The sequence below is a fragment of the Pezoporus flaviventris genome, unplaced genomic scaffold (assembly GCF_033815535.1).
Source record: "Pezoporus flaviventris isolate CSIRO_AGI_PZ_B2104156 unplaced genomic scaffold, CSIRO_AGI_Pfla_v1 ptg000006l, whole genome shotgun sequence".
Taxonomy (NCBI): Eukaryota; Metazoa; Chordata; class Aves; order Psittaciformes; family Psittacidae; genus Pezoporus; species Pezoporus flaviventris.
Genome location: NW_026892554.1, coordinates 2911859 through 2939834, shown reverse-complemented (window position 1 = coordinate 2939834; position 27976 = coordinate 2911859). Strand labels below are relative to the sequence as shown.

The following is a 27976-nucleotide window of genomic DNA, read 5'->3' as shown; positions in this document are numbered from 1 at the left end:
AAGCGTTAACACTGCTGCTGCAGAATACACAACCCCCTAAATAGTGTTTTCCTCACCTTCCTTGAGGGTGCAGTAGTCGATCTTGTACTTTGTTATCTTGCCATTACTCAGCTCTGGAGGGGGAGGCAGCCATGTCACACGGATGTCACCAGGAGTCATGCTCGACAGGGACAGCTGAGGGGCAGCACTAGGAACTGGGTAGAAACAAGGAGAAGTCAGGAAAGACCAGGACAACACATCTCTGCCACCTCTTGGAGTTGGCTGGAGGCCACTACCTGGTCCTGGCCCTGCCACAGCCACTGGTAACATGCTCTCTGGCCCAAGGGGAACCAATACCCCACAGCTATTCAACAGCTCAGAGCATCAGTGTGGTGTCTGGGGAGGGGAGATGGTGGGCTGCTCAGCTCCAACAGGCTGATCACTGCTCCCCAGGGACCCCACGTGCACTGCAAACTGGGCAGGCTACCACAGACCAGCTAATGAGCCTATGGAACATGAAGGAGACACTAAAGGAAATGGCTCAAAGATCCAGACTTCAGCCTGGGAATCCCCATTCCCTCAAGAATCACAGCTCTGCAAGCAGCTTTCACGCTTTCAACTCAGCTTTTCAGGCTTCAGACACAAACATGTGGGACCACGCAGTTCACTGTGTCAGGAGTATTAAAACCACATAATGGACCCTGCAGCATAGCAGGGGCTTGCATGAGGTCTGCCAAAATCATCACTCCTTGCCTCTGTCCTGCAGTCTGTTGAAAGCTGTACACATCCTCCCCTGCTGGGCTGCTGTCCTTCTGGCACTCTGCCCTTACTGCTTGCAAAATGCTCCATGATAAGTGGTAAAATCAACACAAACTACTGGCTCTTAAGGGATCCAACCTCCAGGCTGCTCCCACCCCTACAAATTGCAGTAGATGTCTTTCTCCCGAGTTGAAATCAAGCCTGGCCCAGAGTCAAGTTTGGAGCAATACTGCATTAGCTAGATGAAAGCCCAGAGGAGCTGACTGTAGTTCCTGAAGGATTCTCACGAGCCATACTGTCAGCTAGGTCATTTTCATGCTCTTCATCACCCAAGCTGATGATCAGACCAGAGTGCTTTGCTTTTGTGTGGTTCGGTTTGTTGTTTGGGGCTGCTTTTAAAGGGCTTCTAACAAGAAGGAGCAGCAAGCAAGTTTAGGTTTCTAGGAGCTGATACAATTCTCCATAGCATATCCAATGCTCACCATGAAACAGGCCAAGACCATTTTTTAGGCACCAGTACTCACCATCCTCCAGGGTCTGAACAATGATGGAAGAGGATGTCCGGCTGGCTCCGAGCTGAGAATATGCAACCACGTAGAAGACATAGTTGGTATTGGGCTCTAGGTCCTTGACTTGCAGCTCAGTGGTATCATTATTGACAGCAAACTGGTATTCCACATTATCTGTTCCTAGAGCAAAGGAAACACTGATCAGCAGGTCAGCGAGCTGCCAAAACACTCCCTGAAACACCACTTAACTCACAAGGTCCATAGTGAAAATCCACCTTAAAAATCCCTCTATCTTCTCCAGTTCCCCCAGTAACTGCACATTTCTTATGTGAATTCTTCAGGCAGAAACATTCAGTGCTTCAATGTTTGCATCTCCTTTTTGACTCAAGTTCTTTAATTCATGCTAAGGCAACTGATGTTACCAGCTTAATTTTCAGAGGAGCTCTGGCAACAGTTCAGCAAGAGTATTGGCTTGCTGGCTGCTTGGGAAGACAGACCCCAAGAGACCCCCCTTCAGATTCTGGGTGTGAATAATTTAGTGAATACCCCTGTGCACAATGTAGCTATTTAGTACCTCCATTAACAATCACACCTTTTGCATCTAAAATCAATGTGTTGGAGGAAAAAGTAAACAATAGAAGCTTCCAGAATCCAGACAACTCAGCCACATGGACATGCTGCTGCTGGTCAGGTTAATATATGTTGGCTAATCCACAGGCACTGGCACAGATGGACACTGACTCCAAGAGAAAATGCCTTTACCTGCAATGAAAAGGGCTAAACTAACTGGAATTGCCTCACACTTGTCACTAGCTGGGAGAGAAAGTCAACCTGTGCCTTATGCCTTGTACCTGCCCCACAGCTGAGCTGCAGAGGCAGATGACACCTACCCACAGCTCGCTGGTAATGTAAGGAGAAGCCGATGATCTGCTCGCTGTTGTACTCTGGCCGCTCCCAGGACACAAGGACCGTGGTGCTGGAGAGGGACACGGCTGACACTTTCTTGGGAGCGCTGGGCAAACCCTCCCGCACGATCACCGAGAGCTTGGCAGTGGCACAAGCCATGCCCAGGCTGTTCTCAGCCACGCACTGGTAGTAGCCGGCATCCTCCAGGCCGATCTGATTGATGACGAGGCTCCCGCTGCTCTGCACCTTCACCCGCCCGTTGGACAGGATGGCCTCCCCGTTCTTCAGCCACTGGATGGTTGGGGCTGGCTCCCCCTCTGCCTTGCACACAAACCGGGCTGTGCTGGCGCGGGTGCGTGAGATGGTTTCAGGAGCCTGGGAGATGCTGGGTGTAGCTGGGAGGAGAGAGGACAAATTAACGCAGGAAGGAGGGGGAAAAGCTAGCAAAGCAAATCCCTTCTCCTCCCCACTCGGTGCTATGTTTTATTCAGTAGCAGCTTTGCTTACAAGATAGGATTTGCCAGGCAGACTCTAGAGGCTTAATTTAGACTCTGTCCAAAAGGAAAAATAAATTCTCTATCAATCATGTGCTGCGTTCCCTGATCCTAGGCTGCTCTCCCTGCTGGCTTCCACGATACTGAAAGTTAATTGCTGATACAGATTTCCATGAGGGAACCCTGGAGAACAAGAATAAGGCATAAAACGGTTCAGTAAATGCAAGGAACTAAACCCCAAATTGAAGAGGAGACACTCCCACTGAGAGCTAGCCCAGCCCAGGGCCTCCTGGCTCTAACCTGCCTCCCATCTTACCCAGCACAGGCCACAGTCACAAGTTCTTGGGGACCTCCTGGATGTTGGTCCATGTAACCCACACCTACCTGGTCAGGCTTTCTACCTGGAGCATTTACTCTGCTCTCTACTCACCAAGGACCCGGAGCTCAGCTGCGGCTGTGACGAACTGCCTGGTCTGGGGTTTGTTAGCACGGCAGACGTACACCCCGGAGTGATGGGGCTGGCTGGAAGGGATGAGGAGGTTTGTCCGGCCCAGCACGATCACATCCGTGGAAACAGGCTTTCCATCTGCAGGAAGAAACGTGCACAAATGTGGGAGGCAGCCCCAGTGAGGCCCCCCCTTTATGAGGGCCTGTGAGGAGCGAGGATCACAGCTGGGGAATGGAGAGACCCCCAGATCCCAAACCCCAGCCCAGAGGAGGCTTCCTGCTGGGACACCCCTCAGTGTTTGATCAAGCATCAGCCAGCCAAGCCAACACTGGCCCAAGGTTCAGTTTAGCCTGTAATAACCGGTTGTTCTGCTTTGGATCAAAATAGTCTCCGATACATAGGGTGTGCCTGCAATGAGAACCCCTAGGAATAGCACATTCAAGGAAAAGCTGTGCTAACACACATCTTGGAAAAGCTCCTGGATCTGCCTGATGACCCCTGTGCACGTTAATGCAGATGTCAGCAAGAGCACTGAATCACTAACAGCTCAGGGGTTCTTCCCTCCTCTGGGTCCCAGACATGATCCCAAATTTACTGAGCTTCCCAATTCATTCTTTGCCCCCAGCTTGGCTCCCGATCTGCAGGGTATCAGGAAGACTCCTGGTTCTCCTTGGGGCTCTGGTCCTTGGGCCATGAGCTGCTGTCTTCCCATTCTCCTGGCCAGATGCTCAGCACTGCTGAGTAGGGACTGAGGAAAGGCTGGCTCTGGCTCCCTGGCCAGGAGATGAGCCATCCTTCTACAACTTCAGATAGCCCTGGGCTCCTCAGCATGTCAAAGGCTGGTGCTGGGCACTGCTTATTCTCAGCACTAGATGGGAGGTCAGGTACCCATGGCCAGCTCTAGCACATCCAGCCAGTTTGTGCAGAGCTGTGCAACACCAGACCTTGTCCCTCTCCACCTGCAATAGCATGGATGTCTTTCAGACAGCAAAACCTCAGACTGGCTTGCCTTTACCTCTCAGAGATCCAGCTGAGCCTGTATCCAGACAGAAGCAAGCTCTCCACCTTCACTGTGAGCAGCTGCACCTACTTAGCACCATCAGCGGGGAATGCAGCTGAGATCAGATCCTCTGCCCCCTCCATGCACAGTTTGGGGGTATTTAGATGGCTTCACAGTTCAGTGGCTGCATGCTTAGAGGAGGGGAAAATCTGTGCACCCCTTTTACACTGGAGCAGTTTGAAAGCCTGGCTCCAGATGGTAGCAATTAGCTGACACCACCACGGCTGGCAAGAGCCAAACTGGCAACCTGGCAGTACAGTCCTCAGTGTTACCTACATGACTAATCGCCCAGTAACCCAGCCTGCTCCTTAATGAAGCCTTGGAAAGAAACATGCTTGTATAACACAGAACTGCTAACACTGTTAATCCATCTTTTCTAATTGAAGAGTCCACACCGGGAAGCACAGGGGAGACCAAGCCACCACTTTAAAGCATGCGAGGAACTCTTTCATAGGAACTCTTTCATCAACCCTTCCTCCTCCTTTTCCTCCCCATTCAAAAACTTTCATAGTGATGATTAACAATATCTACTCTACTACAGGCATCAGCAGCTCCCAGCAAAGCAATGATTAAGTGATCTAGCATGTATCTGGAATAGTGGAGTGCACAGGATAAACCAGAAACATTTCTGCCAGAACATTTAATCCAAAGCTGTATCCTCTGAGGTATTTTTGAGCCTTTTTTTTTTATGGGGAAGAGGAAGTTTTTATATACACTAAAATCCTTGCCTGTGGAGAAGTCTGGGCTGAAGACCAACCACAATAAACGGTTACAGGGGAGAGGAGTCTTAAATAGCGACCCAGATTTATGGAAATGACTGAGAGCCTTTTATGGGGAAGAATCAACTCCTGAGCTGAGAACATCCTCAGGCAGAGCCCCTGAAACACATCTGATGGATGTGACACTCGAAGTGACACTAGCACCCTCCTCATAACTTAGGCTATCAGCCCTGGGTAATGTGTGCCGGCCTGGCTCATCTGTACAGCTCTGATGAGACCTGAGCTTCTGCTCAATCCCTCCATTACCAATGTGACCACAGTAAGGTTGTGAACAAAACCCCTCCAGCGTGCCCAGCCACTGCAAGGATTAAAACCTTGCCATGTTTTATAATCCTGCAAGATCATCCAAGTTATTTCTCTGATGCAAAGATGGATCCACAGAATCCCCACTAACCTCTACATCTGTGTAGGAGTGGCACAGACCTGACCCCGTCTCATGACCTTCACTGATCAATCTCATACAATAAGGATGACTAATTTAGATCAAAAGGCATCCAGGCATTAGAGCTGCATATATTTCACAGGTCAACCAACTCTAAAGTGAACTGCATGCTTTGTAACCTTCTAGATTTAATTAGGAATTCCAGTTTAGCAAGGACACCCTCCACTGCGACACCACCCGTGTCATTAGGTACCGCTGTAACAAGCGCTCTTCCAGTCCCACAGATTCTCCAGCTTCTGGATAGATGTTTTTAAACATGAAGTATCCACAGGTTCCTCTGGACAACAAAAACTTGACCCTGTCCTTCATGCTCACCCTGTCGTATCCAGGAGACGAAGGGGGTGGGATCAGCAGCCGCCATGCACTCCATCACCACGCTCTCCCCAGCCACCACCGTGGTGTTCTCAGGAGCAGCAATGATGGTGACATCTCCTCCTGCTGGCTGGGAGCCTGGAGTCAAAAAGGAAAAGGAAAGTCTGTCCTTCCAAATTGCAAAGTCCCTGGGAAAACAGAGAATGTGGAGCCCAGATACCCCATGGGTTGTTTCCTGTGTGGTAATGGGGTGGAGGAGGAAAGCAGGTCTTGCTTTGACACGACTGCAGTATTTTTGCTAAAGAAATGGACAAGAGGTGTCCTGAAGATTTACTCTCACCATGCTTGCCCTAGTAAAAATTAGCCTCAGGATTTTCACATGGAAAATTAACAGTTTCAACCCAGCACCTTCACCACCTGTTGCTAAGTGGATGTTTTGTTCATTAGATGAGACAAGACACCGCTATCCTCAACCAGAGCAACAAACACACCCTTTGGCAAGGCATTGTAAGAGCTCAGAAACAATCTAGCAGCTTGGTCAAACAAATTCCAACATCCAGCTGCTGTACTGTAAATGGCAGCAAAGAGAAGTCAAGCCTGTGCCCAGGCCTTCACCTGATGGCATGAAAACTGAACCAGTCGTTACACAGCTGGAGGAGAAAGTGCACAGCCCAAGCCAACAGTAAATTGAGCAGCGTTTGCAGGAAGATCTGTAGGCTGCATAGCACAATGTCTTCGGTATAAGATGGAGATGGGTTTTGCTTGAAATGAACCTTCTTGCCTGTGTCTGCCCACTGCTGAGCAGGGGTTAAAGGAAGGTGAAGGAAATGCCTTTGCAGCAGCCAAATTCCTGTTGTCAGATGAAAACCGGAGCCCTCTTGAGCGGACGAGACTGTTCCTAACCCTCAACAACCCAGCAACCCCATTATTCCAGCTCTCCCAAGCATGTCTAACTCTGAGGGACCCTTTTGTTGTTGTCCTCATGAAAGGAGAAATAACTGCAGAGGAGTCACAAGCACTTCTTAGACCTTCTCTGGCTGCTGCCATGATCTAGCAGGAAAGTTGTTGGCAGCAGGTCTCAAACAAATAATAGCAGAACCTTTTTGCACAGTACAGCCTCAGCGTCCTAAGATACGACAGAGTTCAAAACCCGAGTTCAGGCAAGCTCCTGAAGGACCCATTTACCCATGAAGGACTCTTAAATACAAAGGTCTCAATGCAGTCCCCAGCCCAAGATGTTTCCACACCCCTGACTGAGGTCAGATGCTGAGGGAGATGTCCAAGCAAAGCACATTAGTCTCCCTGCCCAGGTTGTTTTACATGCTTTCCTCTACCATCTGCTGTGGTCACTTCTGGAGATGGCATCTGCAGTGCTGCACCTCTGGCCTGGTCCATGCTGAGCATTCATGTGGCATCCAAGCAACACTCACCCATACATGACTTTGTGATACAAACCAGAGAAGCTCTGGCCTCAGCACACGGACCTGCTGCACGGCAGGAGGTTACACACTGCTGCACCCTTGTGCTCAGCCCACCTCCAGACTTGCTGCCATTAACCCTAGCACAGTAGTCTTGCAAAACAGAGTTGGCCCAACACTGAAATATTCCTGCAGCCCATACATGTGTGGAAGGGATTTCCATCCGTAGTATTACATGAGCACAGTGTAAAAGGAGCTAGCAAAACCCCTGAGGCACTAAGGGAAAACAGGAGAGAGCAGGAGCCAGAGCTTGTCCAGCAGATGGAAGCAGAGACCAAGGAGCACCGGTGGTCCTCACTGGGGCAACGGCTGGACCACACTAAACTGCAATCCCAGCCGTGGGCAACACCAGCAATGGGATCTGCCATGGGGCACGAAGGGGAAGCCAAGCCAGCTATCCTCCTTCCAGTGGAACAAGTGTGCTACACAGAGGGCCTGGGGTGTACAGGCATGTACAATGTCCTGTTGTGTGTCCAGCATGGCCAGGGCTTTGCTACGTTCATACATGAGCTGCTCACAGCATTCACACCTACAGACACCATGAGCCTCACCACCGTCATGTCTAGGCGCAGCAGGACAACTTGGGCACAGAAGAGGAACAAGAAGAAACCACATCAGCCTATGGATTCAGAGGCTTCACTGACAAACAGATCAAAGTCCTGGTCACTCTTAACTGCAGCACCAAGGCTCTGCTTGAGAACTACTGAGACAGAAAATGGGCTTAATGCAAAAACAGGCACGAGAACTTCCACAACAGGCACGTAAGCTGAAGGACCAGAGCTCTCTGGAACAACAGCTTTCCTTTAACTCCAGCTCCAGTTCAACAAAGCACTGCAATCCACGAGGAATCATCACTCCTGCAAAACAACTGAGCGCAGGGACTCCGGCAGGAACCGATCAGATGAGTGAGGCTACCCAGCACACGAGACCTCTACCCTTTACCTCTACAGCAGAGAGGGATGAGGCAACATCAGAGAAAGACCAAGGAGAAGGAGCTTTCCAGGCAGGATTTGGAAGGGAACACTTGAGAAAGCACCAGAAGGAAAAGGCTTTTATAGCAGCCATTACAGGAAGGCCACAGTGCTGGGAAGACACTGGAGAAAAGAAGCTGTTCTTTTCTGCAGTGCTGGGGGAAAAATAAACGTAGAGTAAAAAATAACACCGACCAGATGGCAATATATTCCCTGCCAGATTTCCAAGCAGCTTTCTCTACCATGCTTAGGGCAGAGGAAGAGAGAAAGCTCCTCAAACCTGACTTAAACACTTGTCTGTTGCATTCAGGTGTACGGCCCCAGGTGCTGGCTGGCAAAAGCACTTTACAGGTTATAGAAACTCCATGTGAAGCCTCTTTTTCCACATCACTCGGTCCCCGGACAGCTGCCTTGTCGTGCTGTCAGTCACTAGGAGAGGGATTTTATGAGCTGCAGAAATCCTCACTCTGAAACGGCCCCAGGAGCCATCAGCCCAACTCTGCAACCTCCTGGTACAGCAGAGCCACTATGAAGTGCTGCTGTAAAGGCACAGCCCATAGCTTCACCTTTCCTTGGGGCCTCAGACTTCTCCTGGCTGGGGAGGGACCAAGGAAATGCTTCAGCACTTTACGATAGCCCTGCAGAAGCACCATGTGCCACCCTTCCCTCTGGTGCTGCCCATCCTGCAATGTGGGTGCTCTGGAAGGGATAGAACAGGAGCTCACTGGTGGCCAGAAAACCAGTCAGGAGAAACCAGACCTGGAGACCCAAAGCGCTCTGCACCAACCAGCTACTTAGCAGCTCCATGCCTTGTAGAAGATAGAAAGAGAGTTAGCATGAGGGCTTCCTGACAGTCAAACTCAGTGCTCCTCTGACAACCAAGAGCGGTAACAGCCACAGGCACCTGTAGCTCAAACATCCATTTCTGCTTCCTTCTCCCCTAGACAAAACTCTGGCTTCAGCCTTGAAAGCTATTGGGAAAACACATTATCCCAGCCCCCACATCTGTTTGCTACTGATTATTACTGAAAGTGTCTCTTCCACGGACACCCCCTTGTCGTGGGGAAAGAGCTTGTGTGCCCTTGTGAGGTCGGGAGCTATGCTGGTGGCGGCACACATCTTCGGTAGGGTCTCCCATGCCAGACGCGTCTCAACGGAAGGGTCAGACGAAGTGTGTCCATGGGCAGGATGGGCTCACCAGCCTTTGGGCAGCCATCCTAGGAGAAGGACGACTCTTAACTTCAAACCCGGGCAGATGGAGCTCGTTCAGCCCTGTAAGGCCATCCATCTAAGAGAAGGACACTCATCAAACCTATAACCTGAGGACTTTGCTGGCACCGTCCAAGCTCGCTAGGCCCTGGCAGATAAACCTCAAGGGTGAGGCCAGTTCCGTGCACGCTGTGCCTCACCTAAAACATCCCGAGGGGTTTACCCACGCTTGCAAAGCCCTGCAGCGACAGGAGATAAGGGGCACTGGAAGCTGCAGACCCAACCCTGCATGCAGGCGGCTCAGGACATTGGTCGCTCCATCAGGCCGTTGTCTCCTTTGAGAACTCACACAGAACTAGTCTCGAGGAGAAGACAACGTAGAAAGACTCGTGCCCCACCTATACCACCCAAGGAGACCTTTCACTGTGCTTTTTGCAGCTGGATTTGCCTATCCCACATTGGCCTTTTTAGTCATCAGCGTGCTTGCAGTAAGCGTGGGTAAAGCCTCTCCCAAATCTTCGTTCGCGAAGTCCAGCCATGGTTATTGAAACTGTATTACAAAACCCAACAGCTCTGCTTGCTTTCCCAGTGCATTCCTGCGTGTGTGCATGGATGAATGCCCCTTACACCGCCTGCACACACAAACTCATTTCTCTCCAGCTTTGTATTCCACTGGGGGTCTGTCAAAGCAAGTCTACAAGTCAAGCTCCTCTTTAAACTGAGCCCTCTTTAGAGTACATTTCCCACTTGCTATCTCAATAGGCTGGCTGGACAGGATGGCCCACAGGTTAACTGCTATGAACTGGGTTTGAAGAGTTCCCAAGAACTAAGCTAACCAGGGAAACCTCCACACAGGGATTCCAACCATCAAAGAGTAAAACCATCATCTTCTCTCTTTTTGCCTCCACTGCCATTACAAGAAGTTTGGGTCAAGAGGGAATATTGTTAGAACACAAAGGAAAAAAGAGCTGCAGCTTCCAAAACATCTTTGAGCGCCTGAACAAAACAGGTCACTGAATGCACCTGCGCCATGCTGCCCGTTCTGTGGCATTAAAAGCTGTCACAGTGCTGCTATTTAAAACTTGGGCTTTGAGATTTCTTCCCCCTCAGCTTTGTTTTGTCTCTCCAAGTAGCAAAGCTGCTCTAGGCAAAACCTTTGTGCAGCCCGAGGAACAACCCATGGATTCATATTAAAACTTGCTGTCACCTCTGTGGACTCTTTGCCCTTCTGAATCAGATGGACCAATTTTACCCTCTTTTACTGAAAGAAACAAAGCTGTAGGGTGCTAAACACAGCTCTGGGATGACAGGGGAGCTTTAAGCAAGGATTTGGAAGGAGGCTTGGGACAAAGCTCAAACCGTTTCTTTGAAGTGATAGCCTGAGCCATAACATACACGAATGATTTCAAACTCTAAGAGTTTACTATGTGGCTCTGCCTCTACAGCATCCATAATTCATCAGCCATCCCCTCCTGCCTCCCTGTCTTGTTAGTGCAAAGCATCAGCAAAGAACTGAGGCAGTGCAACAGGAGGAAAGTGGGGTTTGTTCAGCCAATTTGTGATGGTCGCTGGCAGTGACAAGAGGGTGACTTCTTGGATGGGAACTAACACCTCTCTCCCGACTCCATAAACACCCTGCCTCAGCGAAAGTGCTGGAAGGTGAAACATGACTTGCATGGTGACACATTCAACTCTCAGCTGTCAGCAGTTCAGGAGTCGGAGATACCCAACAATCAAGCCACAATCTTGTGTTCTGTGAACTTTCTCACCCTCTCTGGAGGAGGAGCATGAAACCTTATTCAGCCCTGCGAGCCTCCTCCGGGAATAGATGCTAGCACTGAGCAGCTGTTCATTAAGGAAAGTCAATGCTGTCACTGCTGTTATTCTGCAGACAATAAAGGAGCAAATTACCCATTGCAGAGCACACACCTTCAAAAATGCAGGCACTGTGTTTGCAGAGCATGTCCCGCTCCCGAGCTCTCTTCCTTGTCTCTGACAAACCGCAGACCTCCTGGACTGCTGAGGGAGAACGCTGACAGCAGCCACAGAGGAGATAAGGCATCCTCCACACCTGCCTTCCTCCTTCCTTTCCACTTTCCTGGCAACTCCTCTGCAGTGTATTCCTCCTTCTGGGCTACGATAACCGGCATGTAAAGTCTCTAGGAAGGACACTTGCCCGGCTGTATCCTAACACTATGGCAATACCTGCTTCGGGGGCAATATAAACTATGTCAGCTCTCAAACCTGAGCCTGCCTAGCAACAAGCATTTCTTCTGTTATAACTGCTCTCATCTGACCGCAGCAACGCAAACAGGAAAGCAAAGCAGCCAAGAGAGGACCAGCACCAGTGACTTTCACAAGTGGCAAGAGATGCTGAGTGCTGCCCTTCTGACACCCAACAACTCAGGCATCCCCAAAGCACCACAAGTTACACATTGTCTCCTCTTTTTCCCAAACACAGCTCTGGCAACCACACAGCCTTCTACCATTTGCTTTTCTGGGTTTTTCTTCCACCTTTGCTATACTGGTCCCTGCAGCAGTTTGGATCCAAGTTCTGTTTTCATCCATCACTGAAGCTGCGGAGGGATGACTTCTAGTTATGAGATTTTGGACTCAATTCACTAAACATTTGGTGCTGCTCTGATGGTTCTCAGCTTTGTAAACTCCTCTGCAGAGGATGAGCCCTTGTTTCACAGCCTCTATCAGCAGAAATGCTCTTTCACTTTTCAGGCAGCTACAGTGTGCCTGGGTCAACACTGGACTCAGCTTGGAAGGGAGGCTGAAAAGGAACCTGGCTTTTATTGCACAAGTGACGCTGTATGGGGGTAACAGGGTTGGTTTTTACTCCCCAATAGTGTACATGAGCTCCGTAAATCAGTTTTGTATTGTCTTTGTTTTAGATTGTCTTTTTACCTCATATGTCAAAACATTCTGTAAGCAGTTACACATTTGCCAATGCAAACATTTCACTGAAAAGCTGAACAGGGGAAGATTTATCTCCATGTTTTGGAATGGGAACAGAGCTTCTCTTCCTACTAAGTTAGTGCTGCAGCAGAACAGCTACACGTCATTTGTCATCTTTAAAGCAGCATACAAAGAAACATGCATAAATGATTAAAACACTGAAGTTCCATCACTTTCTTAGCACCATTAAAAGGCGTCCACATACACCACTGGTAACTCAAATTACTATCACAGGATTCCTAATAAAGAAGTCAGCAAACATCCCTAAATACACGGGGCAACCTGTACTTCTAATAGCAGGCACAAAACCTGCTCCTTTAATGTCTGCATAGAGGTACATACTAAATGGAGAATTTAATAGATGAAATACACTTCTGTGATTTAAAACAAAGAAAGGGGGGAAAAAAGAGAAGGATTAATGAGTTTGGAAGAAGAGTGCTCATTTCTGCCTGGGCACACTCCTCACACCAGCACCACCACAGCTTCTGGGGTCAGTTACACACCGAGTGTGGCAGGAGGGGCTGCTCTTAAGAACTGCTTTCCACTTGCCTTGAGAAACAGCCTGCTGAAGTATTTCCCAGCTCCGTGTCCTGTGTCTGGAAGCCTGGGGAGCACATGGATCCCAGTCCAGACAGGCAGAGGGGCCATCAGGAACTGCTCTTTCATTCCCCTCGACTTCTTTATACAGCTGACAGATCTGAGCCCAGAAATTAAACCCTTTCATGTGCTCGCTCAGCCACAAGTGGACACCCTGAACTATCTGTAACCAGAAGCCCTGAAAGAGGCAGAGCAGCGGCAGGTTTCCAGGAACTGCCTTGGATTTTGGGGGTGGGGGGGAAGGCTCTTCTCCCACCCCTAAACCATTGATCCTTCAGGACACAGCCTTGTACATGTCCAGGGTACGTGGAGCTCTGCTGCCGAGCAGTCGGAGCGTGCTTTGCCCACCGCTCCACCTCCTGCAAAGCTGCCAACATCGGCTCTCTGTTTGCGTACACGCATTTGCAACTGCTCTTCCTCACGCCAAGAGGGCCGGGAGCCAGCCAGACTGCACGAGGGATTCCTGCTCGCTTCCCCAGCGAGCGCTTGGAAGCGTTTGTGCCGCTCCGAGTGGGAGCCAGGCAAAATAAACAGGAGGAGCCGCAGCCCCCCTGCACAAAGAGCTGCTGCTGCTTGTGAGGACTGGGGCTCCTCTGGTTTTCCGCCACAGGCCCCAAGTTGGCAAAGGGTTGGAGACCTCAGGCCACGGATCTGGACCCTCAAAAGCCTGAAGATAGGTCGCAGGGGGGTTCTGAGAGGCAGAAGAAGCAGAGCACGTGCTGGAATGCAGCAGAGGGAATAGGAAACGAGCCTGGGGCACGGTGGATATTGAGGACCGTGTTGGAGCAGCATTAATAATGCCAACATTTTAGATAATAACTATCAATTATTAAGCCTTTAACCATTCCTAGCACATGTTCAATGATCTTAAACTCCTTAGAAGAAAGCCGCTCAGTGTACAGTGGGAGCTAAGCCTCTAGATGAGGTGAGAAGCCAACAGAGAAGTTCGGGCAATGACAGAGCAGTCTCCCTGCCCTAACTCCGAGACCCGGACAGCTTATATTACCTAGACTGAGCCCTTAAGGCACTGCAAGCCCAGCCATTCCCCAGCAGCTGCCAGAAACAACGACAAGAAAGACAAGGGCTGCAAGGGGATGATGTTTTGCAGTAATCACTGCAACAGGAACCACCACACTACCCCAGGCATGTTCCACAGCTGACAAGACTGATGCTATTGTAAAGTAATAGCCAGAAAGCATCACAAGACCCTTAACAAAAGCCACAGTATCAGAGATTTAAATACAGACATCCCCCCCTGCCCAAATCAGTGAACACCAAATGACCCTGGGGACCTAAGCTTGCCAGCCCCTGGGATTCAGTGGGAACATTCCCAAACTTGTTTAACCATCATTGCAGCAGCTCTCTCTTCATTTTGCTAGGCCAGTACATCACCCTGCAGGATGATGGAGGAGAAAAAAAGGCTGTGAGGCAGGTAAAAATGCTGTCACCTCCGGCACAGAAATGACACAGAGACACGGTCAGCAGAAGACCCTTCTGCCTCCCAGGTCACAAGCCCTGAAACTCCTCCTCACTCAGTCAACTCACCTTGTCGCTGTGACTGGAGCCATTTCGCTCCAGTAACTTCCTCCTTGTGCTGAGAGGCTGATGCTTCCCAGGGGCTGACACCTATTTCATCAGCTCTATTTGCAATTCAGATTTATTTGCCACATCAGATCTATTTGCAATTCACGTACAGCAGTGACAGCAGAGAGGGAACAGGCTGGAGGCCCTGGGCTGTGCGGAAGGACACAAGCTGCCCTCTTTGCACCCAGGGCTCGTGCTCTGCCCCATGCCATCTGCCAGAGGTGGCCCTTCACATTACTGTCATGAACAGCTTTGACAAGAGAAACATTATGGGAAGCCACCTCTCGGTGTGCTCTCCATGATGCCAGGTATGCAGAATGCTTCCTGCAAGCTACACTTCAAATATACAACATGCTAGGAGCCTGCAGTAACACAGTCTGGCAGCAAACAAAGACTGCCAACTTGGAAGGAAGAATTAAAAGCAGATGGATGCATCTGCATTAACTCAGGACAATGCAAATCTGTTTTTCTAGGAAAAGTCTGGAAGGAAAGCTGGTTTTCCATGGGGAAAGATCATTAGTGATAGCCATGGATTCTGTCAAAGCCCTTTGGCTGGACTCTTGCTGAGTGCCATAGAGAGCCCCAATCTAAGGCAGTGCCTGAAGACACAGTGTTTGGCAACACCACCTGCCTCTCCTTATCCCATCCTTCTTCTCTCTAATGCTTCTCATAAACCATGTGGCATTGCCCTTAGGCTGCACTGGAAACAGAGCTGGGCAAGAGCATATCCCAGTTACTTCAGGCAAACTCCCAGCTGTGTCCTGAGCAATGCCTGGCACCCGGGATATCCAAGCAAGGGCTCAGAACAGCACAGTTCAGCTCCTGATTCAGCCTCCCCCTGGGCCAACTCACCCCATTTTTGCTCCTTAGCCCCACCTAAGATTCTCTGGTGGGTCTGAGACCCAAGGACAAAGCTCCTCCATGTGTGTCCCATGTCTGAAGCAACAGGACCATGTCTGCCGTGCCTCCGAACACTTGCAACATCTTCACTCCAGCTGTTAGGATGCTGGAAGTGCTGCAGGGCACCACTCCCCCTCGACCTCAGAGGGCTGCTGTAACACAGGCGATTAATAATTAACAAGCGCCATGAGGACCCCAACCACATGAACCTTGTGTCCCACAGCCCATTGCAAGCTGCTGACGTGATTCTGATCCCTATTCTTAGTTCCCTTCAGCCTCACCATGCTGGCACAGCCTGTTCAATACCCTTCAGGAAGGCCAGGTGTGATCTTCGTAGTGCAGATGTGCTGCTGCACCACTGCATTACACCACCATCAAAAGACTCTCAGAGGAGAGCTGAGTGGAGCCTACTGCTTAAACCTGCCTCAGCCCGAGCCTTATCAAGTGCCAGCTCTTACTTCAGGAAGCCTCAGAAGTGCAGCAGACTTGGATTACTAAGACATGCAGGTGGAGAACACTGGAGGACTGCAAACCATCCCCAGCTTTCAGGAGTCGGAGGAAGAGCTACCTGTAACACATGAGCCTGGCCATATCTGACAGCTCCAAACATCAAGCACAGCCATGGGAGAGACCAGTTTCCCTCAGGGCCGGGAAACAGCTCACCTATTCCCAGCCCTTGTTCTGCTCTATTATCCATGACACCTCTGTTGCCACTCACTTCAGTGCCAACCCCGGGCTTGGCTGTTCTGCTTAATGGGAGGTGAGGGCTCTGAATTGTGTATCAAACCCTCTGTCACCGCAGGCTGCTGAGCTGTCAGGAGCATGGCAGATCATAGCCCCACCGAACTTCAGAGACAGCTGAGCTCAACCTCCCCCTCCGGCTCCCGGGAACAGGCTGTGACACTTGAGCTACAGCAGCTTTCCCTGCTGTGATGCTGGCCCCGCACGAACTCCAGCCCAGCCCAGAGCTGTGTGCTTGGGTGGGTGCCTGACGCGTGTCTGCACCAGTCCTTCACACATTTCACCCAAGCTCTGTGGTCTCAATCTTGTTCCATGCATGCTTGAAACCTCCAGTGGTTGACTCAGTAAAGGGAATTTTACAGCTTCTGTTAGGCAGAAGGACACTTGTAGCTTTAAATATCTATTTATTAAGTTAAAAATGCTGTGTATCTCCTCCTTGATCTTGCCATCCTCCGAAGTCACACTCAGGGGTCTGCTTTGCACCCTCTGCCACAGAGGAGGATCAGGAGCACTTCACACAATCTAGCAGATGCAGTATGAAAACAGCTTCACATATCAGAGACTTGAGACAACAAGCTTCAGAAACACACATCAACAGAGTCCTCATGGCTGAGCTTTCGGGATGTCAAGTGGAGAGCAGTTCCCTGGTTAACTAGTTAAGCTAGTAAAGCAAGAGACCAGAGGGCAAAGAAAAACAGATGCTAAGAGAGGGAAAAGTGATAGAAGTCTGTGCCCAGCAGAAGAGGCACAAGGAACAGGGACATAAGAATTGCAGGCTGGAACCTTCTTCTCCAGAGGTGAAGCATCACACAACAACTCACAGCAAAAATACAGCTGCTTCATCCCACCCCATGTCTTCTCTCCCTACGCATCTCCATGACCCTTTTGCCTCTCAGAAGCACAGCCTTAAGCTGTATTCTGTGCCCACAAACACAGCTGTGGATAGCTCTTCCCCATGGGTTCTTGCTGGAGGAAGACCACCCTTGACCATGGGGACCACCATCTCACTCTGGTTAACACTGCCCTTCTCCATCAGTGGCAGCACACACAATGGGATCAACACCCAGCTGCGGCCAGGGAGGTCAGACCACAGCAGCACTGACTCGAATCTGAACTCCTCTGTCCCTAGAAGGGACATGGTACTGTGTTCAGAGCTGCAAGGGGAGCAGAGCACATGTCATCAGGGCTCAGGCTGAGTGCCAGCCCAGCATCCAGCACGTCATTCACACATGCAGGGACTGAAAATCCACTTGTGGTAACAGCACGTCTGTTTCTATGAGGTGGTGGCCAACTGCGAGTGCTGCTCACTTCATCACCACCTTCTCCTCCATCCCCAGAGCTCATCCCATTTAATAGCTGTATTGTCCTAGAGCCATTCAGGGCAGGACTCAGCCAGGTGCCAGGACCCAGAGCCAGGCTCTCCCTTGGTACCTGCAAGCACTGCAACACGAACACCAGAAGAACAAAAAATGTGAAGGTGTTTCAGCTGCCTCCAAGCTCTGTCCCTGTTATCATATTTCATACAAATATTTGGCTAAAAAATACATTTCCTGGGACACTGCTGCAGCAAGCTGCTACAACTGTCAACGTAAATGATGTTCTGCCAACGGCAATCTCGCAGTGTCATCTCTAATAACACACTACTAAATCCCAACTCACTGGGGACATGCTCATCTGCTGGAAGGCTCTTCAGCTGCATGCCCAGCCCAGACCTCAGCCCTGCTCTATCTACACCCATCACCCTCATCTGCTGTCCCCATTCCTGCACTTATTGCAGCATATGGAACATGCAACTAAGACCAATAGATGAGCTGCAGGAAAGTGAAGTCTGGGTTAGCTATGAAGAAGAGAGATCCCAATATCCATTCAGTGTGGAAGATGGTGTGGGAGTTACAGAGAGCAACACTCCTTGTGTCATTTAAAAACAGAATGGATGAAGTCCTTGCAATAAAGCACTGTGCTAGCAACAGCACAGGCTCTGATAGTTATTTGTGCTGCACTGGGGATGCAAGTCACATTTGTACCAATTGCAGAGCAAACCCACAGCAAGAGGTAGTCATTATCCCCAAGAAAACACACAAACAGCAAGCGTGTGCATGACATGGGGGGGAGAAGCGAAGTGATAGGCAAAGTGACCTGCTGAGACTACACAATGTCATATTCCACCAGCTTTTCTGCTACTCTTCTTTGAGAGCTGCTTTATGAAGCACAGTGACACTTCCTTGGGCATGTCAAGGAGGTGGGATCACGAGCGGGACACGCAGGGAATTAACTCTTTATAAATGACTTCAGAGTGAGACTCCAGAGCCTGCTTCCAGAGAAAGGAGCTACAAGAGACAGGACACAGCCCCGCTGACAGCTGACCCCAAGGAAAGGCAGCACACGCAGACAGAGCGCCTGGGAAAAGCATCCTGCAGCCAGCTCCTAATGCCCTTTTTGGCAGAGAGCACAGCAGGGCTGCAGTGTTCATTCATCATGTGTCCAGGTGAGGGGCAAAGGGACGGAGCTGCCACATGTGTTTGGCGCTCCATCCACTGGGGAGCAGTGGAGATCCAAAGGGAAAATCCCAAGTTCCCCCTATTTCAGAGCAGGCTCTGTTTCAGGGCTGCAGGACTGCATCCCGCTGTCCTGTCTGCTCTCTTTCCTTCCAGCTCAAAATACCACTTCCCAAGGGAAGGTCTGGAAATTTGCACCATGAAGTCTGCACAGCTGAAACATCTGCAGCACTTATAGCCCAATCAGGCACCGCTGCGCTCGGCCCTGAGTAAGGCCAACGTGGGTCCAGCCTCTGGCACACAACACGGAGCCCCCATGTAATGGGGAAGTCACACCGACAAGGGAAACACTTTGGGGGTTTCAGACCATGAAAATATGCCAGAAGGGGGTCGTGCTAATTGCTGCCCCCACTGAGAAAAAGCCTTTAATAGGGGAGGTGGAACAATTCCCAGCACAAACCTCTTCCAGAGGCCTTGGCACCACAGTGGGACTGAAAGACTGGGACTCCCATCTTACCTCAGTGCAAATCACTCGCTAGCCATTAGCAAGGGGGGAAATGTAGTTTACTTGCTCCTGTCTGCAGGCACGTGGGACTTTGGTTCCTCACATTCTCAAGTTAGCAACACTAAATAGCTGTATTTCAGGTTATTGTTTCTTCTGGTTTGGTTGTTTTTTCCCCCCCGGAATTGGTTTGGTTTAGTTTGGTTTTATATTTTACAACTGGCAAAGGAATTCTGCCTGACCAGTTCACTCCAGTCCACTGCTATCAGCTGCTACTGAACACGGAGGGAAAGACTCCTCAAGCCAGGCCAGTCATCCAAAAACATGCCTTCGATGGCGAAGTGCTGAAACAAAACAGGATCAATACCATGCCAGTCACTCTTGGAGGAGTTTGCAGCCTGCACAGGTCACTGCAGTTTCCCATCTGTCTCAGAGATACTTTTCCCCAATTATAAAAAGCCCCGGAGATTTAACAGGCATGTTTTTCATCACTATCTGCTCAATCTGGTGAAAAACTCAACCTCACATATTTGTTTTTGCAGCCAGCGGGTGGTGTGGTGCTGCAGAAGCGAGATTTGGGTGAGAACTCCAGGCAGAAATCTGCTCGGGCCGGCTGGTGCTCCAGAAGGAACGCTTCCCATTTAACCTCTTCCATTGCCTCCATTTGCAAAGCAGATTAAACATTGCAGAGTTACAAGATACAATTATGCAGAACGAGTTATGATGCCAAGGACAGCATATTCACCTTTGTAGCTTGATCAATATTACTCATCAATAGCAAAGCACACCCAACCAGGGAGCTGCCTCTGCACTATGGAACTGCCCATAGCAGTGCTCCTGTCGCCTTGTGCCTCATTAAGCACACAGAGGATCTGGCAGGGGCTGGCAATTAGATACAGGGTGTTCAACTGCTCAGATTCTGTGCAGATTCCACACAGATTACCTCCAAGACACAATCCATTGATCAGAGGTGTGTTCTCAGGCTCCACACTTAATTACACTCCCTGCTGATGGATGAACAGCAAAGCCATCTCTGTGAAAATACACTGGTAGCAGAATGCCAAGCAACACGATCCTAAACAAAGACAAAAGGGGCTGGGAAGGATTTCAGAGCTTTCAAGGTTAAAGCTGCCTGCAGAACATACTGGGATGGGCACAGGAGACAGACGTGGCCTGAGTGAAGGGCCAGCTCAGCCAGACTCCCAGCCCTGGTGAGTCTGCCCACTTGCAGGACTGGGATTATACAACCCTGGGAGGCAGCCAGGCGTGCTGGGAAGGATGCTGGAGTCTGGAGTCCCCACTGCACTTAGGCTCTCAGCTACGTTCTCATGTCCAGACTTGCCCACTGCACTCTCGGTGTACAAAGAAAAATGCACACAGAGACTGAGGCCCAGATCGGGAGGCAAAAGGCAGCTCACATCCAAAGCCTTGCTCCAATGGTCTGTGTCAGCAGAAGAAACCCCAGCTGAGGCTGCTCTCAAATACCACAACAAGTTCTCTGGAGCCTACCCAACATCTCAGCAAAGTACCAGCAATACGGACACAGAACACAAGCTGGATGTCACTGTGCTTCACCTCCTCTGGAGCCTGCTAGGCAACCCAGGGTAGACAAAGCCCTGCCAACTGCTCCAGCCTCCAACTATTTCTCTTGCTAGCTCGGGCAAGCACCTTCCTATTTCCCTGCCAGCCTTCACTTGTCCTGCCATCCAAGGCCACTGGAGATAAGATCAAAACACCACTGCACTTCAAGATGCAAACAGGGTGCCTGGCCCCTTCTAAGGGCCCCAGAGCATAAAGGAGCTCAGGGCTGTTAAAATGAAACGGCTGTTAGAATCCACCTGCAAAAGAGAATTCTTGGGCACAAAGAGAAACATCCCCACGACTGCTGTTGGCTGCTGAGTCCTGTGGCTTGGCACAGCAGCCAGCTCTGAGTCCCGGTGCCAACACCTCCCACCCCAGCCTGCTCATCCCACCAGAGTAAAGAGAAATCTTCAATAAAATGCCTTTCTGCAAGTTTTAACCAAACGTGCAGAGCCACACCAGCAGGAGGGACTGCCACTGGTGTTTCAGCTCAGCTTGCCATCGCACACAGTGGTTATCTGGCAGATGTGCCTAGCCCAACATGCTCCTGCTGCACTTACCTTTGAGAACACTGAGGACTGCAGCATTGCTGTAGCGTTTTCGGGCAGCATTGGTTGCCACGCAGTGGTAAGTCCCAGCATCACTCTCCTGCACATCCACGATTTGGAGGACACCATTTGGAAGAGTTATAAACCTGAGTGACCAAAAGGGAGAGTGTGAGACAGGCTATGCCTTACCTGAGCTACTCATCAACACAAAGCCCCCTTATCCCTTCCTTTTACCCTGCAAATGTATCATGTGCAGGTCCTGGTACCCACAGAGAATGGGACCAAGACACCTTTGAGCAACCCAACTGGTGGTCCTTAAAAAGCAGCAGCAGGTACAGACCTATCTGTCACCATGGAGTCTTCACAACACTGGATCTGCTTTTGGGAGACCAGACTAACTCAGCTTGGCTGATACAAACTGTATAGTACAAAACAGCTACATACACACATGCACATTTCTACGTACAGATCTGTAGATGACTCCAAGTGTCTCTGCACACACTACAGCCAGTTTCACCACTTGATTTTCACAAAGGTTTGGTAACCAGATTAAAAACCCACTGCAAAGAAGTCTGAACATCATCATTTCCCTGCTGCACCTCAAGTACATACACAGCTGCACCTCCATAGCCCAAAGCAGCCAGGACACAGCCACCTGAAGCTGCACCATTCCTGGGTTGTGTGGTTCCTTCTGCTCTTCCACGAGTTTCTGGCTTTCACAAGCTGACAACCTTAGAGCTGGGCATTCAGCATCCCCCTCGTTTGCCCATGGGGTGCTACTGGGCAACACTTCCATGGAGCAAAATGGCTACATGGCTCTCAACGTGAACACAATTCCTTGCTGCATTATACTGAACAAAGCAGATGATTAGCAATTAGCATAAAAGTAGGAGCTGGCTGTCAGCATCTCCATTTTCTGCCTGGATTCCTAGATGGCAGCCTCTTTATTCTTGAATGCAAGGCGCAAAGCCTACGTGATCCTATTTAATTATATATGAGATCCATTTTTAATTGCATGCCTTTATAAACAGAGCTGCCGAGCTTTGACAGGCAGCTCTGGGTTATCAGTCTTCATTACGAAGAGGACATATTCAAAGGCAATTGTTAAGGGGAGGGATAGCAGCTATTCCATGGAAACAGCACAAAGACAAGCTGTAACCACCAGCACAAGTCCTTCCATCCACAGAGATGTCAGGAAGTGAACCTGGTAAGTAAAACTGTGGTTCTTTGCAGCTGGAGTGCCACCAGCAAGGGTCAAGAAGCCAGGAGGACCTTAAGATATCACTCATCCTGTATTCAAGCCATGGTCACCAACAGCACTCCTACTCCTGCAGACATTTAGCCGCAATCTCCAAGAGTGGAAAACCCTCCCCTGCCCTAAGCTGTTCCAAACATCCCTGCTGCAAAAAGGCTGAGAAAGTTGGGGCTGTTCAGTCTGGAGAAGAGAAGGCTGCGTGGAGACCTCATAGCAGCCTTCCAGTATCTGAAGGGGGCCTATAGGGATGCTGGGGAGGGACTCTTCATTAGGGACTGTGGTGACAGGACAAGGGGTAACGGGTTCAAACTTAAACAGGGGAAGTTTAGATTGGATATAAGGAGGAAATTCATATAGGGAGAACAGGAGGCTGTGAATGCTCCATCCCTGGCAGTGTTCAAGGCCAGGTTGGACGAGGCCTTGGGTGACATGCTTTAGTGTGAGATGTCCCTGCCCATGGCAGGTGGGGTGGAACTGGATGACCTTAAGGTCCTTTCCAACCCTAACTATTCTATGATTCTATGATCCTATCCTGGGCCTCAGTTGCTGCAGTCTGAGCTCATCGCTTCTTGATGAAGAAACAGAAGAGCTGACAGAGCTCCTCCAGTCACCACACTGGCACAATCACCGTCTGATTCATGCACACGCACTTGCCGAAGCTCCCCACGTACAAAAGGGCAACTGCCCCACATCCCCAAAGCCATGCTGCTCCTACTTCCACAGGCTTTCTTCAGCCTCAAGCTTCAGGGGCCTCAGAGAAGGTGGTGCACAGAAAGCCCTCATCAGGATGCCTCATCAGGACTCCGGAGAAAGACAACAAATATTTGCATCCTCTCAGCTCCGCGGAGGCAAAGCCTCCCACTGCGATAATATTTATTTTAGTCATGCATCTGCTATTTGAGGCTGTAATTAATGGCAACACGTTTCAAACACTAGGCAAGGCTTCTCCCAGCCACAAAAAGACACTCCAATTACGGATCACAGACTCACTGAGGCTGCGAAGGACCTCTGAGAAATGGCTGTGGTCTTCCCCCTCTCTGAGCAGGGGTGGTTAGACCAGGCTGCTCGGGACCATGTCCGTGGAGAGGCTCAGCCAATGCACCCTGCTTGTCTTCAGGGCAGAAACCAAGCCACTGTGCTCCTAAAGAGAGCAGGAGCTGGAGGCAAAGGGGAGTGAGTGGGGAGACTGGATCAACACCTAAGCTCAAGATGGTCCCTTTGGCAAGGCCGCCAGTAGAGAGATGCACTTAATGCAGTATGTCCTGTTGGGAAAGCATGAGAGAGGTGAGACTTGCTCTCCCAGGGAAGTAAGGAGGGAAGAAAGGCAGGATTTCTCTATCCACAATCTCTCCCAGCTGCTCAGAAAGCCTCCAGCTCTTCAGGCTCCCAGAAGCCCTGAACTAGAAGCCTCCAGGCAGCCTGCAAGGGCATTTTGCTCCATCCCCAGGCTCTCTGCAGGGAAGCTAAGTTTGCCTGATGACTCAGAGGCAGGGGGCTGGAAATAAATGAGCTTTAAGGTCCCTTACAACCCAAACCATTCTGTGACTCTAGGATTCTATGATTATCAGGGCAGTGCTCAAGAACCGTAATCAAGCACTGCTGCTTTGTACCCAAACCCTGCAACCCTACAGCTCAGCGTGCTAGGCTAGGTGTACAGCAGAGAATACGCCAGCATTAACAGTTCGATTCCCTCTTTTTTCTCTTCGATTCTCCCTGTATGTGAATGTGAGCCACGTTAAGGCACTCCTGACACATGACAGAAGCAAACTCTCCACACTGATAAACCCCTCCCTTAGCCAAAATGTGGAAAAGATGCTGTGATTGCAGGCCATGCAATCTGCAGGGTATGTACTGATGTGCAGACCTCCAAAGACCTCCAGTTCCTAGCAAGTACTTGGCTCTAGAGAAAACAAACAGCAATTTGGAGCCTGGCGTGAAACCCAGCCAGCACCTACAACAGAGAAGAGATTACGCCAAGAGATGTAGCACACACCCCAAAGCAACTGCAATCTAGAGAAATCCTGCAAGCCACTTCTCAGCAGCTGCTGCAGATCTAAACCCATGGGTTTAGAAGTATTTCAGAGCCAGAATCACAAAATACTCCTGTGCCTTACTCCCATGTGGAAGTTAGAACTCCAGCAGGGCAGGAAAGGTGTTCTGAAAACATCAATAAGCACTCCCCTACCCTTCGGGTTATCTATTTTTTAAGCTTAGCCTTCAGCACCTTTGAGGTGGCACCATGCTAGAACCTGCACCCAAAGGCAAAGGCTGAAGACAGTGCCCAAAGGTAAGTTCAACACAAAAAGGAAAAAGAGAAAGAAAGAAGGAAAAGCAATGTAATTTTGCCATGATTATTCTATCCCTCTTAAAAGAGATCATAAACATTGATGTAGTAGCATTATCTCAAGGGTTTTATCTACAGCCCCAGAGCCTGATTTTGTACATACACCTAACCATGCTACTGTGGAATACGAAACCATCATCCTGACGCCTACCTAGCCAAATGATTGCATTTTCACAGGCTCATCAGAAGTGTGCACAGGAGGGAGTCCACAGTAATCAAGCTGGCCCAAGCTCTGGTCCTCAGGCATGATGCAGTAAGGATAACACAGAGCTCTGGTTGGCAGCCAACATTTCCTGGAATTCACTTAATTCCTTCGAAAGCCGGTTATATTAAATCCAACAACAACAACTAGACAACAACAAAAAAGCAAATCCTTCTGAAAAAAAGCATATTAGCTAAAACATGATTTAAAAAGCAAGATCTGCAGCCAGAGATTATGCTCTGGCTTTTACAAGGAAAACAATTTTCAGGCTGCCCGTGTTGAAGGCAATCTCTGAGCAAGTAATTTCACAACATCCATCGAGCTGTCTCATTAAAAAGCCATTGCCCTATTTATGGCACACTTCCCTCTGCAATCCCTTCCTTGCTGGTTTTCCTCTCCTTTTTTTATTAATTAATTTTCTTCTCATTGCAAAGCAACAGCCTCCTATAAACCTTTAGATGCTCCACTTCAGATTCCAGGATATAACCTTATAGAAACAGGCAGTGCTGCAGAATTATTCCTAAACTTTACCTCACCTCTCCTTTCCTCCCTCTTGGCTTAATGTCCCTGGGAGGGAATCAGCTCCTTCTGCAGATGAGAAAATGAGTTTTTAAGAACTAAAGGACAATGCAGTCACTGATTCCCTGCAGGAGCGATGTCTACAAAGCAGCTAACAGCCCACTAATGGCTTATCATCTCATGCCTGTAACCGACTTTGATTAAGGAAAAGGTATCATGCTGCAGGTCTCTTTTCTCCCCCTAAAAGGAAATTCAGGGTCTTTCACCAGATGATCTATAAACATGGGAATAAAACAAATGGGAAGACTTCCCAGGTTCCTGAGCACACACAGTGCTCTGCAAGAATCATTAACCCGGAGAAAAACCTGTGCAGGAAAAGACTGAAGAAAACAACTGTCTCTATTACCACAGCCAAAATGAATCAAAACCCACATCATGGAGCCCTGCTGGGTGTACCCAGTACCCCCAGTGCTGTTTCCCCCCCATTTAGCTGGAGAAGTATTCCTCAAACCAGGACCCAATCCCCTGAAGACTTCTACCTGACTTCACACAAAGGGACGAGCCAAAGGCACCCCATGCCATGGTCTGCTGTGCCCTGTTCCACACACACACACACAGGCCTTTGCAGGGTGCAGGTTCTGTGCTGTAAGAACTGGCACCATTTCAAGTTTCTCTATTCACTTTTAAGCTATTCTCTCTGCCCTTCTGCAGACTCCTCTTGGTTTCCCTCCAACGCTCTGCATGGGGAGTAAATGTAAACTGAGCTGAAGTTGTGCATCTTTGCATACAAGACCTTCCAGGCCACTGCAGAACTGAGTCTCCAGTCTCTATTACTTCATTTATCAGCCAATTTTATTTCCTTGAAACTATCTTTTCATAGAATCATAGAATAGTTAGGGTTGGAAAGGACCTTAAGATCATCTAGTTCCAGCACTTGTTTCATCATGCAAAGGCTCCAGCACAAGAGATCAGTAATAAAAAAGGGCTTGGTTATCTCTTTTTTTCCTCCTTTCTTTTTCTTTATATCTTTTTTTGGGTGACTTAGATGTTCAGTTAATTTTATCAAGGTGTTTTATGGATCTGTTTGCATGAACACCTCCTCTTTCCTCACCGGATTATCAGGACAAAACCTGTTCTACCATCTCTCCATTCTCCCTTGGTCGGGTTTTGGTTTGCCCTTTTCCAAGCTGACCCTGGAAAGCACTGAGGGAATCACCTGGGTTCTGCTGGAACAGCTTCATGGTCCTTCTCCCACGTGATGACTGGGGGAGGCAGTCCTTCGATGCGACACTCAAACCGGGCCATGCCATTTTCTTGCACTGTCTGGGACTCCGGCTGCTGGAAAAAGCGTGATAATGCTGGGGAAAGAAGAAGGAAAAGGAAGTTAATAACTCGGTGTTTCTGCTGAGGAACTTAAGCCTGTGATGAAGCCTGAGTTAAGAGAAAGGCTTCCCTCTCCTGAAGACAGCCTGACATGCAACTCCTCACCTTCCTGTGCCCTACAGACCCTCAGCAGTCCTAGCAACAGTAACTGAAAGGTTTCAGCGTGCAAATTTGCTTCTTGCCTCATTTTCTCCTTTAGGGTAACTCTGAGACAAAAGACAGTTTCAGCAGCTATCTTCCCAAATTGCTTCCTCTTCTGTTCACTTGCTCCATTAGGGAAGGACATGTAGAATGCGAAAAAGAAGGGAAATGCCACAACCCTGAGAGATCAGAGTTTCCTTTTGCCTTGTAGCATTCCTGCAGCCACAGGAAATTGAAACAAGGCAAAAGGAAGAACAAAGCCAGATGTCAAGTTACTTATACTGTGGGCAGTTGTTTTGTATAAGTAACAACCGCACACAGGCTGGCAGTGCTGGGGACTAAGGGAAGAGAGCATAAAGGCCATGATCCTCCTTCTCCACAGTGAACAGCTTTGCCTGCAAAAACCAACTTCATCCTACTCAAGCAGATGAGATGCAGCCAAGGGGATGCAGGCACAGACACCTTGCTAAGAGTAGGATGGATTTCATACATGCTGGGCACAGCTCGCCAAGGCTCCCCCCACTTAAATGCCCCTTTCTATGCTAGAGAGGCTGAATTTGCTTTGGAGACAAAGCACTAAGGTTTGCGATTGCTCTTGGACAGCACTCTTCCCATCCTTCATACACAGCATCTCATCTTCCTCCCTTCCATGCACACCGCAAACCCCAGCAGAGCAGGAGTCCTCCCCCTGGGGCTGCGGCATCTGTCCTATCACAGCATAACCTGAAGGCATCTCAGTCACAGTGGAGCTTTAAATATGCATGCAGGCTCCTGGATGGGGGCAGAAGGCTTGTATTCTTCTCCACCAGAAGAACTGGCTTCTGCTTCCCGCAGTCTCTGTTACACAGCCTTTGGGGTTAAACGTGCTCTGACA

At 49.5% G+C, this 27976-nt stretch overlaps 1 protein-coding gene across 2 annotated transcripts in view; it reads right to left on the bottom strand.

The window, feature by feature from the left end:
- IGDCC4 (immunoglobulin superfamily DCC subclass member 4) overlaps positions 1–27976 on the bottom strand; it is an 89265-nt gene that overhangs the window by 23979 nt on the left and 37310 nt on the right. For both annotated transcript variants that reach the window (XM_061446607.1, XM_061446608.1), the window contains exons 3-9: positions 26795–26936; positions 21271–21404; positions 5692–5826; positions 3078–3233; positions 2138–2548; positions 1263–1427; positions 57–194 (exon numbers count right to left, since the gene is read on the bottom strand). In XM_061446607.1, coding sequence (XP_061302591.1) covers positions 57–194; positions 1263–1427; positions 2138–2548; positions 3078–3233; positions 5692–5826; positions 21271–21404; positions 26795–26936 — 1281 coding nt within the window. The remainder of the gene's footprint in view (positions 1–56; positions 195–1262; positions 1428–2137; positions 2549–3077; positions 3234–5691; positions 5827–21270; positions 21405–26794; positions 26937–27976) is intronic.